The following is a 14,077-nucleotide window of genomic DNA, read 5'->3' on the forward strand; positions in this document are numbered from 1 at the left end:
CTTACTTCTAACACGTCTGTCTGCATAATCCAAGACGAGGCACATGGGGGTGCAGTGAGATACACAATGAGCTGGACGATTCTCTTCTCATCTTGAAAAATGTACACTGAAAACTTGGAAATCAATCAATACACCATCATTTAACACAATGGAAAAATCAAATGATTTATTATTGAAAAATGTAAATAGCATGGGTGACCGAGGAAAACAAATTGATACAATTTAAGGTCATGTGACGAACAGTAATACAGGAACTAGGAATGGAGGTGTTAGCAGGCAGGTCTGGGTAGAGGACATGTAGTCGTTGTGTGCCGAAACACATTCATCACACTGAGAGCCCAGAAACGAATGGCGGACCAGTAAGTGTGTGTGGGTTTCTGTGTGTGTGTGTGTGTGTGTGTGTGTGTGTGTGTGTGTGTGTGTGTGTGTGTGTGTGTGTGTGTTTCTGTCTGTGTGTGTTTCTGTGTGTGTGTGTGTGTGTGTTTCTGTGTGTGGGTGTGTTTTATTGGATGTTTATGTGTCATAATGATCTGCTGTCTGTGTCTCCTCTCACAATGAATATGTATAGCCATACTAACACAGCCATAAGTCCTGCTACTGCAAGTGGGTGTTCTAGTTAATATATTCCTCACCATGTTCATGGTGGTTTTATTCCAATGTATTTCATTTGTCTGATTAATACTGTTTGTACTGATGTCACCCAGGTTAATAATGTGTGAGCGTGAGTACATGTGCATACCTGAATATGTACCTATGTGTGATATTGAATGTACAAATATACTGAATGTCGATGTCATGGATAATATAATGTGGCCCGGGGGAATGAAGAGACATCACCATCCAACAGTATTGGGTAACAATCCTGGAAATGTGTCTGTTGCTGCACCTGTGCTCATGATTGGTTGCCGTCTGTCCTTCCCAGGTGAACATGCCGGAGTTGGCGCTCCTCCGCTTCGTGGTATTGGACGATGACTACATCGGAGACGACTTCATTGGCCAGTACAGCGTGGCCTTCGAGTGCCTTCAGCCGGGCTACCGCAACGTGCCCCTGCTGGGTCTGGTGGGAGACCCCTTGCCCCACGCCAGCCTATTCGTCCATGTGGCCGTGACCAATCGGCGAGGGGGGGGAAAGGCCCAGAGGAGGGGTCTGTCTGTGCGGAGAGGGGTGCGGCGGGGGCGAGAGTACGTGACCCTACGGAACACGGGTATTAAAGCTCTGGATGATACGTTCCGTCCCGCTAGCGCCCCTCTCAAGGAGGCCACGGACTTGCGGGAGGATGCACAGGTGAGAGGGGTCAAAGGTTAATTCGATTTCTCACACACTTGCAGCGTTGCGAAGAAGTCCCTCTCTTCCATGTAGTATGGACTGGCTCACTTCCCTTCATGGATTTCCAGTCATCTGATTGGTGTAATGTGGGGCTAGAGGGAGTTTCCACCATTTTTTATTTATTTATTTAACCTTTATTTAACCAGGTAGGCTAGAACAAGTTCTCATTTACAACTGCAACCTGGCCAAGATAAAGCAAAGCAGTGCGACACAAACAACAACACAGAGTTACACATGGAATAAACAAACATACAGTCAATAACACAATAGAAAAAAGCAATATACAGTGTGTGCAAATAAGATAGGGAAGGTAAGGCAATAAATAGGCCATAGTGGCGAAATAATTACAATATTTTTATTTTCTTTTTTTATTTCACCTTTATTTAATCAGGTAGGCAAGTTGAGAACAAGTTCTCATTTACAATTGCGACCTGGCCAAGATAAAGCAAAGCAGTTCGACACATACAATAACACAGAGTTACACATGGAGTAAAACAAACATACAATCAATAATACAGTATAAACAAGTCTATATACGATGTGAGCAAATGAGGTGAGATAAGGGAGGTAAAGGCAAATAAAAAGGCCATGGTGGCAAAGTAAATACAATATAGCAAGTAAAACACTGGAATGGTAGATTTGCAGTGGAAGAATGTGCAAAGTAGAAATTAAAATAATGAGGTGCAAAGGAGCAAAATAAATAAATTAAATAAATACAGTAGGGAAAGAGGTAGGTGTTTGGGCTAAATTATAGGTGGGCTATGTACAGGTGCAGTAATCTGTAATCTGTGAGCTGCTCTGACAGTTGGTGCTTAAAGCTAGTGAGGGAGATAAGTGTTTCCAGTTTCAGATAGCAATTAAACACTGGAGTGATAGATGTGCAGAAGATGAATGTGCAAGACGAGATACTGGGGTGCAAAGGAGCAAAATAAATAACAGTATGGGGATGAGGTAGCTGGATGAGATATTTACAGATGGGCTATGTACAGGTGCAGTGATCTGTGAGCTGCTCTGACAGCTGGTGCTTAAAGTTAGTGAAGGAGAGAAATGAGTCACCAGCTCCAGTGACTTTTGCAGTTCGTTCCAGTCATCAATCTATCAATTGTCTGTTCCTTTTTAACAATGGACATCTAATTAGCATAATACTAAGAAGTCCCAACAACATCCGTCAGTTTAAGATATGAAACTTATTAGTTTATTGAATCCCCTGCATCCTCTGATGTCGCCCTTCTGCATCTGTGGTGAAAGGTGGCAGAGCTAGAGAGGTGTTTGTCAGACCATAAGACATCCCAAATATCGGTCTTCTGTAGCATCTGAACGGTTTGACCTACAAAACTATTGTGACCCCTCTAACTCATACAAAACACGATGGTGTTCTCCGTTTTGTTCTACGACCCCCACAAGCCTCACGGGACTCGTCTGAAGTCGGTACAGACGATCTGCCAACGTCTGTCTGTAGCATCTGAACAGTTTGGGCTACACACTAATATGACCCCTCTGTGGAAAGGTGAGACTCTCACAAATACGTTCATCAGTTGTTTTTCTCCAGGACGCCCACAAGCCTCACAAGCCAAATTAAAAAAAAAATATATATATATATATACATTTTAATTTTTACCCCCTTTTTCTCCAACATTTCATGGTATTCAATTGTTAGTAGCTACTATCTTGTCTCATCGCTACAACTCCCGTACGGACTCGGGAGAGACGAAGGTTGAAAGTCATGCGTCCTCCGATACACAACCCAACCAAGCCGCACTGCTTCTTAACACAGCGCGCATCCAACCCGGAAGCCAGCCGCACCAATGTGTCGGAGGGAACACCGTGCACCTGGCTACCTTGGTTAGCGTGCACTGCGCCCGGCCCGCCACAGGAGTCGCTGGTGCGCGATGAGACAAGAATATCCCTACCGGTCAACCCCTCCCTAACTGTTGCGTAGCCCCACGAACCTCCCGGTCGCGGCCGGTTACAACAGAGCCTGGGCTCGAACCCAGAGTCTCTGGTGGCACAGCTAGCACTGAGATGCAGTGCCCTAGACCACTGCCAAATTAATTGTTTAATCAAATATGTTTTGTATATATTTTTTTAAACCTTAAAGGGTCCTAAAAATCAAATAGCTAAATGATCCATGGTATGACTATCATGAAACAATTCCACATGTTAACTTAGTAGAACCCCCCACCCCCCGCTTAGACTCTAGAGGGCTAATTTAGATAACCAAATGCATTTAACTTAATATTGAAATTAACAAATACATTTGAATACATTTTCCTGCCCAAACAGATGGTGCCGATGTGCTGTTGTGTTCTAGTTAGTCAGTGGTGAGTCTTGGAGGAGTGTGATTTGGGCTAGAGTAGATTGTATGACTGTGCTGCAATCAGACGCAACCTGTGAGTAGAGACAGAGGAGGATTATACACTAGTCTATAAATACCAGAGAAGATAAGTCATAGATCTGATCTGGATCCACTTATCTCTATTATACACAATCATTCTCTCTGTCACACACACACACACACACTAGGGCTGCACGATTATGGGCAAAAAATGCAATAAAAAATTTTGCTCATAATATTGAGATTATAATGACATTTTATTTGTCACATACATGGGTTTTGCAGATGTTATTGCTGTGTTTATGCAATAACATCTATATGCTTGTGTTTCTAGCTCCATCAGTGCAGTAATATCTGACAAGTAATATCTATCAATACACACAATCTAAAGTAAAGGAATATATAAATATTTGGATGAGCAGTGTCAGAGTGGCATAGACTAAGATACAGTAGATGAGTAATCCAAATATCAAATCAAATCAAAATCAAATCAAATCGGTCAAATCCAAATATGAACATATTATTAAAATAACTAGTGTTCTATCTATTAAAGTGACTTGCGATATAGATCAAAACACTTGGATGAACTGTTGGAATCATAGAAATAACGATTATTTATATTAAGAAGCAAAGTGGAAAGCAGCATTGTTCTTGTTTGGAACAATGTGTTGACAGCATTTGACCTAACAGAACCTCGTGCAAAGGTTAGAGTGAATCTAAAAGTGAGGAGGAGGAACTGTGCAGGTTGAGTGACATGGGGCGGGGCTTTGTGTGTGGGAAGCAGCCACAAGAGGAGAGAAAGATAAATGCTGAGTGGCGTTTCAAAATATTGCATGCTGGCCTCCCGGGTGGCGCAGTCTAGGGCACTGCAGCATTTCAAAATATTGCATGCTGGCCTCCCGGGTGGCGCAGTCTAGGGCACTGCATCTCAGTGCTAGCTGTGCCACCAGAGACTCTGGGTTCGAGCCCAGGCTCTGTCGCAGCCGGCCGCGACCGGGAGGTCCGTGGGGCGATGCACAATTGGCCTAGCGTCGTCCGGGTTAGGGAGAGTTTGGCCGGTAGGGATATCCTTGTCTCATCGCGCACTAGCGACTCCTGTGGCGGGCTGGGCACAGTGCGCGCTAACCAGGTCGCCAGGTGCACAGTGTTTCCTCCGACACATTGGTGCGGCTGGCTTCCGGGTTGGATGCGTGCTGTGTTAAGAAACAGTGCGGCTTGGTTGGGTTGTGTATTGGAGGACGCATGACTTTCAACCTTCGTCTCTCCCGAGCCCGTACGGGAGTTGTAGTGATGAGACAAGACAGTAACTACTAACAATTGGATACCACGAAAAGGGGGTAACAAAATATTGCATGCTTCTGCGATATGGATATTACACTTGTCAATATTGTGATTTCCATGTGAATTCCATTAATTGTGCAGCACTAACACACCCACCCACACAGTCGAACACACATGTCCACATACTTCAATCTGTCCTTTCTCTCTCTCTCTCTCTCTCTCTCTCTCTCTCTCTCTCTTTCTCTCTGTCTCTCTCTCTCTCTCTCTTTCTGTCTCTCTCTCTCTTTCTCTCTGCCTCTCTCTCTCTCTCTTTCTCTCTGCCTCCTCTCTCTGTCTCTCTCTCTCTTTCTCTCTGCCTCTCTCTCTCTCTCTCTCTGTCTCTCTCTCTCTCTCTGTCTCTCTCTCTCTCTTTCTGCCTCTCTCTCTCTTTCTGCCTCTATCTCTCTCTTTCTGCCTCTGTCTCTCTCTTTCTCTCTCTTTCTCTCACTCTCTTTCTCTCTCTCTGTCTCTCTTTCTCTCTCTCTGTGTCTCTTTCTCTCTCTCTCTTTCTCTCTTTCTCTCTCTCTCTCTGTCTCTTTCTCTCTCTCTGTGTCTCTTTCTCTCTCTCTGTGTCTCTTTCTCTCTCTCCCTGTGTCTCTGTCTGTCTCTCTCTGTGTCTCTGTCTGTCTCTCTCTCTCTCTGTCTGTCTCTCTCTGCCATCTGCCACAGTCTGTAATTAATCATAATGTGTGCCCCCGCCCCCGCCCACACACACAAACACTCACAACCAACCCACTCTGATCTCAGGTGGGCTGTGGTAATCACTAATGGGAGTGCTGGTCCAGTTGTTTTGGCAGTGTGTCTGATCTCCCAGTGTTTTGGCAGTGTGTCTGATCTCCCAGTGTTTTGGCAGTGTGTCTGATCTCCCAGTGTTTTGGCAGTGTGTCTGATCTCCCAGTGTTTTGGCAGTGTGTCTGATCTCCCAGTGTTTTTTGGCAGTGTGTCTGATCTCCCAGTGTTTTGGCAGTGTGTCTGATCTCCTAGTGTTTTGGCAGTGTGTCTGATCTCCCAGTGTTTTGGCAGTGTGTCTGATCTCCCAGTGTTTTGGCAGTGTGTCTGATCTCCCAGTGTTTTTTGGCAGTGTGTCTGATCTCTCAGTAGAGACCTCTGAGAGAGCCCAGTAAGTTCCCTCCCTTCCTCCCTCCCTTCCAAACACATTAGCTAGTACAGTAAATGTTTAGCATGGATGCTTTCATGTCTACTCTCCTCTGTGACCCTAGCCTAGGTATTAAGGGGCTCACCCAAGTGACTCGTTACCTGATTTAGATTTTTTTTATTTCACCTTTATTTAACCAGGTAGGCTAGTTGAGAACAAGTTCTCATTTGCAACTGCGACCTGGCCAAGATAAAGCATAGCAGTGTGAACAGACAACACAGAGTTACACAAGTCAATAACACAGTAGGAAAAAAAGGGAGTCTATATACATTGTGTGCAAAAGGCATGAGGAGGTAGGCGAATAATTACAATTTTGCAGATTAACACTGGAGTGATAAATGATCAGATGGTCATGTACAGGTAGAGATATTGGTGTGCAAAAGAGCAGAAAAGTAAATAAATAAAAACAGTATGGGGATGAGGTAGGTAAAAATGGGTGGGCTATTTACCGATAGACTATGTACAGCTGCAGCGATCGGTTAGCTGCTCAGATAGCAGATGTTTGAAGTTGGTGAGGGAGATAAAAGTCTCCAACTTCAGCGATTTTTGCAATTTGTTCCAGTCACAGGCAGCAGAGAACTGGAAGGAAAGGCGGCCAAATGAGGTGTTGGCTTTAGGGATGATCAGTGAGATACACCTGCTGGAGCGCGTGCTACGGGTGGGTGTTGCCATCGTGACCAGTGAACTGAGATAAGGCGGAGCTTTACCTAGCATGGACTTGTAGATGACCTGGAGCCAGTGGGTCTGGCGACGAATATGTAGCGAGGGCCAGCCGACTAGAGCATACAGGTCGCAGTGGTGGGTGGTATAAGGTCCTTTAGTGACAAAACGGATGGCACTGTGATAAACTGCATCCAGTTTGCTGAGTAGAGTATTGGAAGCTATTTTGTAGATGACATCGCCGAAGTCGAGGATTGGTAGGATAGTCAGTTTTACTAGGGTAAGTTTGGCGGCGTGAGTGAAGGAGGCTTTGTTGCGGAATAGAAAGCCGACTCTAGATTTGATTTTCGATTGGAGATGTTTGATATGAGTCTGGAAGGAGAGTTTACAGTCTAGCCAGACACCTAGGTACTTGTAGATGTCCACATATTCAAGGTCGGAACCATCCAGGGTGGTGATGCTAGTCAGGCGTGCGGGTGCAGGCAGCAAACGGTTGAAAAGCATGCATTTGGTTTTACTAGCGTTTAAGAGCAGTTGGAGGCCACGGAAGGAGTGTTGTATGGCATTGAAGCTCGTTTGGAGGTTAGATAGCACAGTGTCCAAGGACGGGCCGGAAGTATATAGAATGGTGTCGTCTGCGTAGAGGTGGATCAGGGAATCGCCCGCAGCAAGAGCAACATCATTGATATATACAGAGAAAAGAGTCGGCCCGAGAATTGAACCCTGTGGCACCCCCATAGAGACTGCCAGAGGACCGGACAGCATGCCCTCCGATTTGACACACTGAACTCTGTCTGCAAAGTAGTTGGTGAACCAGGCAAGGCAGTCATCAGAAAAACCGAGGCTACTGAGTCTGCCGATAAGAATATGGTGATTGACAGAGTCGAAAGCCTTGGCAAGGTCGATGAAGACGGCTGCACAGTACTGTCTTTTATCGATGGCGGTTATGATATCGTTTAGTACCTTGAGCGTGGCTGGGGTGCACCCGTGACTGGCTCGGAAACCAGATTGCACAGCGGAGAAGGTACGGTGGGATTCGAGATGGTCAGTGACCTGTTTGTTGACTTGGCTTTCGAAGACCTTAGATAGGCAGGGGAGGATGGATATAGGTCTGTAACAGTTTGGGTCCAGGGTGTCTCCCCCTTTGAAGAGGGGGATGACTGCGGCAGCTTTCCAATCCTTGGGGATCTCAGACGATATGAAAGAGAGGTTGAACAGGCTGGTAATAGGGGTTGCGACAATGGCGGCGGATAGATTCAGAAATAGAGGGTCCAGATTGTCAAGCCCAGCTGATTTGTACGGGTCCAGGTTTTGCAGCTCTTTCAGAACATCTGCTATCTGGATTTGGGTAAAGGAGAACCTGGAGAGGCTTGGGCGAGTAGCTGCGGGGGGGGGCTGTGCTGTTGGTCGAGGTTGGAGTAGCCAGGCGGAAGGCATGGCCAGCATGACCTGAACCTGACCAGAGATTGGCCTGACATTCTCACAGACAATAAGAGGTGTTTTATGTGTTATAATCTGTGCTTGACTTGATGTATACTGTATGTATGGTGTGAGTTTACACCTTATCTGATGCTGTGATTTCCTATCCTCTCTCAGTCTGGACTTTTTCAGGTCACATGGATAGAAAAAAACACCTGACCGTATATACCTATAATACCCTGCATCTGTCCTGTCTGTCTGTCTGTCTGTCTGTCTGTCTGTCTGTCTGTCTGTCTGTCTGTCTGTCTCTGTCTGTCTGTCTGTCTGTCTGTCTGTCTGTCTGTCTCTGTCTCTGTCTCTGTCTCTGTCCCCCCCAGAGGGCCAGTATGACTTTCAAGGAGCATTGTGGGCTCCCCCCAGTGGCCAAGCTGAAGCAGTGCATCCAGAGCCTGGCCACGCGGCTTCAGACCCCAGAGGGCCCTCGGGGGGCCAGCATGACCCTGAAGGATGGCTACCCCCACTTGGAGGCCCTGGGCAGCATCACTGACACCACGCGCAAACTACTGAGCCACTATGATATGGTAGGGAACGCATGGGGAGAGAGAGGTCTCAAGCCCACATCCTCCTCTCCAGCTGTGTTTCCTCCCACAGCTGGAGAGATGACTAGGAGAGAGATATAATTGAGACAGAGGACAGAGAGAGGGCTAGAGGAGAGAGAGAGGAGAGAGAGAGGGTGAGAGGAGAGAGAGAGGGCGAGAGGACAGAGAGAGGGCGAGAGGACAGAGAGAGGGCGAGAGGACAGAGAGAGAGAGAGAGGGAAAGAGGAGAGAGGGAAAGAAGACAGAGAGACATAGGGAAGTGTACATTCATTATTTCATAACTTCATTGTGTGAATTGTTTGCATTTGATTGTTAGTCTACCAATTCTCTGTTACATGTGTTACCTGTAGGACATTTACCATTAATTCCTATCATTTCTCATCTACAATGTTTGTTACTTTGGTAACAGTAATTTCTGTTAATGCATTCAATATTATTATTCCAGTCTTACCGTTCTAATTGTCCGTGTGAACACAAAACCTGTAACACGTTTTGGTGAATTTAGTCATTGTCTTTTGTTTGGAGCGCTCCTGTCAATGTTGTGTAAGGCTGCGCACATATTAGTAGACCTATAGGCTACCTGGTCTGCACACATAGTAGTAGACCTATAGGCTACCTGGTCTGCACACATAGTAGTAGTAGACCTATAGGCTACCTGGCCTGCACACATAGTAGTAGACCTATAGGCTACCTGGTCTGCACACATAGTAGTAGTAGACCTATAGGCTACCTGGCCTGAACACATAGTAGTAGACCTATAGGCTACCTGGTCTGCACACATAGTAGTAGTAGACCTATAGGCTACCTGGTCTGCACACATAGTAGTAGACCTATAGGCTACCTGGTCTGCACACATAGTAGTAGACCTATAGGCTACCTGGTCTGCACACATAGTAGTAGTAGACCTATAGGCTACCTGGTCTGCACACATAGTAGTAGACCTATAGGCTACCTGGTCTGCACACATAGTAGTAGACCTATAGGCTACCTGGTCTGCACACATAGTAGTAGACCTATAGGCTACCTGGTCTGCACACATAGTAGTAGTAGACCTATAGGCTACCTGGCCTGCACACATAGTAGTAGTAGACCTATAGGCTACCTGGCCTGCACACATAGTAGAGTAGACCTATAGGCTACCTGGTCTGCACACATAGTAGTAGTAGACCTATAGGCTACCTGGCCTGCACACATAGTAGAGTAGACCTATAGGCTACCTGGTCTGCACACATAGTAGTAGTAGACCTATAGGCTACCGGGTCTGCACACATAGTAGTAGTAGACCTATAGGCTACCTGGCCTGCACACATAGTAGAGTAGACCTATAGGCTACCTGGTCTGCACACATAGTAGTAGTAGACCTATAGGCTACCTGGTCTGCACACATAGTAGTAGTAGACCTATAGGCTACCGGGTCTGCACACATAGTAGTAGTAGACCTATAGGCTACCTGGCCTGCACGCAAATGTAGGTATAGACATGTGCCCATTTGGGGATCTGATACAATTTCTGATTGGCTTAACGCACCACCACTAAAGAGCTGTGGAGCTTCTCAAAGTAATGTTTTCTTCACCTCAAACAGCAAGCAAACAATTCTATTCTATTGTCTCAATCTATTGAGAATTAAATGAGTTACTCAATGTATTTGTATTTTGTCTTTTGTTTGGAGCGCTCCTGTCAATAAATAAATAAATAAAATTTGATTTGATTTGATTTGATATTTGTCTGTCTGTCTGTCCAGAGGCTCATCTGGTCTGTCTGCTTACCTGTCTGTCTGTCCGTCCAGAGGCTCATCTTGTCTCTCTGTCCGTCCGTCCAGAGGCTCATCTGGTCTGTCTGTCCGTCCAGAGGCTCATCTGGTCTGTCTGCTTACCTGCCTGCCTGTCTGTCCGTCCAGAGGCTCATCTTGTCTGTCTGCTTACCTGCCTGCCTGTCTGTCCGTCCAGAGGCTCATCTTGTCTGTCTGCTTACCTGCCTGTCTGTCTGTCCGTCCAGAGGCTCATCTGGTCTGTCTGCCTGTCTGTCTGTCTGTCTGTCTGTCTGTCTGTCTGTCTGTCCAGACGCTCATCCAGTGTCTGTCTGTCCCTTCCAGATGATCTCAGCCCAGAAGCAGCTGATTGAGAAGGCAGACGCTGTGCAGGAGAGGATTGCACAGGTTCAGAGAGAGGGTGAGAGGAGTGGATGGATGGACAGATGGAGGAATATAAAATGAATGTCTAACCAGCCACAGTAATAACAAACCCTGGATCCTATCTTCAGGAATCTAGCAGTGTGATAATAATAACTAACTTGTAACTTCTAATAACTTAAGTGTTCTACTGAAGTGTGATTGAAGAGGTCCATCTTTTATATTGTATTGTGCAGCCCTGTCAGAAGAGATATGTTGGCTCAAGTGCATTGCCCTATATGGGAGAAATGGAGAGAGGAAAGTAAATAGCTGGTTTTGATTTACCATACTAATAAACGTATATCTACCCCAGATGTCGGTCTAGATCATGAGCCTTAAAAGGAGAGAAACTACTCACATAAGAGCTTGAGACAAAAGGATAGTAATGGAAAAAGTGAATTTATTTGTATCCCCTGCTCAAGTGTGACATTTAATTTAGCTAAATTATATAATAAAAAATTTTCAAATGTAATGATATGGATTGTCTTTCTGTTACTTATCGCTAGCCTCAGCTCTCACTGACTCTTAATTTAGTCTCTGTCTCGTTCACCTGTCCCTGTCTCGTCTCAGGAATGGAGTTTCATGAGGAGCTGCCCAGGCTGGGAGAGAAGGAGGGGCTGAAGGGGCGCAAGCATAGTAAAGCCCTGGAGAGTTTCACCTGGAACATCACTGTCCTCAAGGTACTCATGGAGGCACAATACACTTTGTCACCAAGGGGAAAATGTCTTGGACACATTTACGCTGCTGTATATTATATAAACACCCACCCTGTCTCTCGCGCTCTCTCTCTCTCTCTTGCTCTCTTTTACTTTCGCTCACCTCCCTCCCTCCCTCCCTCCCTCCCTCCCTCCCTCCCTCCCTCCCTCCCTCCCTCCTTCCCTCCAACTCCCTACCTCACTCCCTCTCTCTCCTTCCCTCCCTCCCTACCTCACTCCCTCTCTCTCCTTCCCTCCCTCCCTACCTCACTCCCTCTCTCTCCTTCCCTCCCTCCCTACCTCACTCCCTCTCTCTCCTTCCCTCCCTCCCTACCTCACTCCCTCTCTCTCCTTCCCTCCCTCCCTACCTCACTCCCTCTCTCTCCTTCCCTCCCTCCCTACCTCACTCCCTCTCTCTCCTTCCCGCCCTCCCTCCATCGCTCCCTCTTTCTCCTTCCTTCCCTCCCTCCCTACCTCCCTCCCTCCCTACCTCACTCCCTCTCTCTCCTTCCCTCCCTCCCTCCCTCCCTCCCTCCCTCCCTCCCTACCTCCCTCCCCCCATCGCTCCCTCTACAGGGTCAGTGTGATCTCCTGCATGGTGCCAAGGTAGACTCTCTGGATGCTCTGAGACAGTTGGCCCTGGCCTGTGAAGCCTGTGGCTTGACCTCTACCACCTCCTGCGGTCCCTCTGACCTCCTCTACACCCCTCACGGCAGGAGGGGCAGCACCCATGGCAATGGACGAATCTGACACACCCAACCTACCAGAGAGAGAGGGAGGGGGAGAGAGGGATGGAGCGGAAGAGATGGTGACACCCCCCAAAATCCCAAACTATGGGGAGGGAGGGAGGGGGTGGGGACAGAGAGAGAGTGGAATGGTATAGAATAGAGGCCAGAGCCTATCCCTTTATCCAGAATAAAGTAGCAAGACTACTGAAGAATCGTTGCAGTAATTTGACACCCTCACTTTGTGTTCATCAGTCCTGAGGCTTTTTAACAAAACATGAATGTTCTTACGTTACGTAAAAAACACTTATTTAACAATGTGAACTTGAACTTAATATAACTTTCTCCGTTTCTTTCTGATGGAAAACACGGACTAAATGAAAACATTTTCTCTATGTTTTTTTTGTTTCTCCCTAAAAGGGAATTGTGATTGTGAACACAAAACATTGTTCTGCTGTGAGAAGTTTTTGCTGTGAGGAAGAGCGGTGGTGACTTTTATGTTAAAGTTACTTTCTCTTTGGACCCTGTACGCTGAACCTAATGTTTGGATTTTGCTCAACTCACCATTTCTGAGCACAGTGGTTTCAAGAACCTGTTTAAGTTCTCCTTCCTAACATTTGAAGCCCAGAGAGTCTATGGAGGAGTCAATTACATTTTCCATGAATTCACAACCACAACAACAAGCGCCTGTTATACTCTGTTAGCCGGGGTTGTCTGCCCGCCTGAAGACTCTCCAGGTAGCCTAGTGGTCAGAGCGTTGGGCCAGTAACTGAAAGGTTGCTGTATCGAATCCCTGAGCTGACAAGGTAAAAATCTGTCCTTCTGCCCCTGAGCAAGGCAGTTAAGCCTCTGGGCGCCGAAGACGTGGATGTGGATTAAGGTAGACCCCCGCACTTCTCTGATTGAGGGGTTGGGTTAAATGCGGAAGACACATTTCAGTTGAAGGCATTCAGTTGTACAACTGACTAGGTATCCCCCTTCCCCACACGCATCCACCTAATTTATCCCTCGGAGGAACTGATGTAACGCTGTTGATGAGAGCCCTTCTCCTAGTGGATACAACGAGGGGCTTTCATTCAGGGACGGAGTGACGGGTGACCCCCATGTCCAAGAGGACATGCTGAGGGACAATTGATTGATTAATTGGTTGTGTTAAAAAAGGCTTGGTTGATTGATAGATGTGTATTTCTCTACTAGAGGACATTATTGGCGTGGCTGTGTTACTATGAGGGACGTATAGGGGCCCCTTTCTCAATGAGTTGACTGAAAGTATGTGCTGGGTTTGTCCCAGCTTAAAAAACTCACTCAGCTAAACACTGATGTACTCTGACAAAGAACTACAAAAATGGCGCCACTAGGTGCTACCACTAACCTCGGTGTGCTTTTATGCTTGCCCACTTCGGATGGAGTGTGGGACATTAAATGGGGTCTCCTGTGGCTCAGAGGTAAACATTCCGTTCTAGCCTGGGGTAGGAGGTGATGTACCGTCCCTACAGTGATGGATAATAGAATGCTGCATAAGAAAGGCTATTAGCTAAATAAAACTCATGCCCTTACCATAGAACAGGTGCTAGTTCTAAAGCCTCGGCCTCTGCGTTAACCCTTTATGTGCATTTATGAACAAAACGACAGATGAGTCGTTCCACCAAAATAGAGCCTCTTGCATTTTATGTA

The 14,077-nt window shown here is 46.5% G+C and overlaps 1 protein-coding gene across 1 annotated transcript in view; it reads left to right on the forward strand.

Moving 5' to 3' along the window:
* LOC139380881 (inactive phospholipase C-like protein 1) overlaps positions 1-12,687 on the forward strand; it is a 128,676-nt gene extending 115,989 nt beyond the window's left edge. The window contains exons 6-10 of the mRNA XM_071124022.1: positions 923-1,285; positions 8,595-8,798; positions 10,909-10,984; positions 11,554-11,663; positions 12,255-12,687. Coding sequence (XP_070980123.1) covers positions 923-1,285; positions 8,595-8,798; positions 10,909-10,984; positions 11,554-11,663; positions 12,255-12,428 — 927 coding nt within the window. The 3' untranslated portion in view covers positions 12,429-12,687. The remainder of the gene's footprint in view (positions 1-922; positions 1,286-8,594; positions 8,799-10,908; positions 10,985-11,553; positions 11,664-12,254) is intronic.
* Positions 12,688-14,077: the final 1,390 nt, after the last annotated feature.

This window comes from Oncorhynchus clarkii, chromosome 22, assembly GCF_045791955.1.
Source record: "Oncorhynchus clarkii lewisi isolate Uvic-CL-2024 chromosome 22, UVic_Ocla_1.0, whole genome shotgun sequence".
Classification (NCBI taxonomy): Eukaryota; Metazoa; Chordata; class Actinopteri; order Salmoniformes; family Salmonidae; genus Oncorhynchus; species Oncorhynchus clarkii.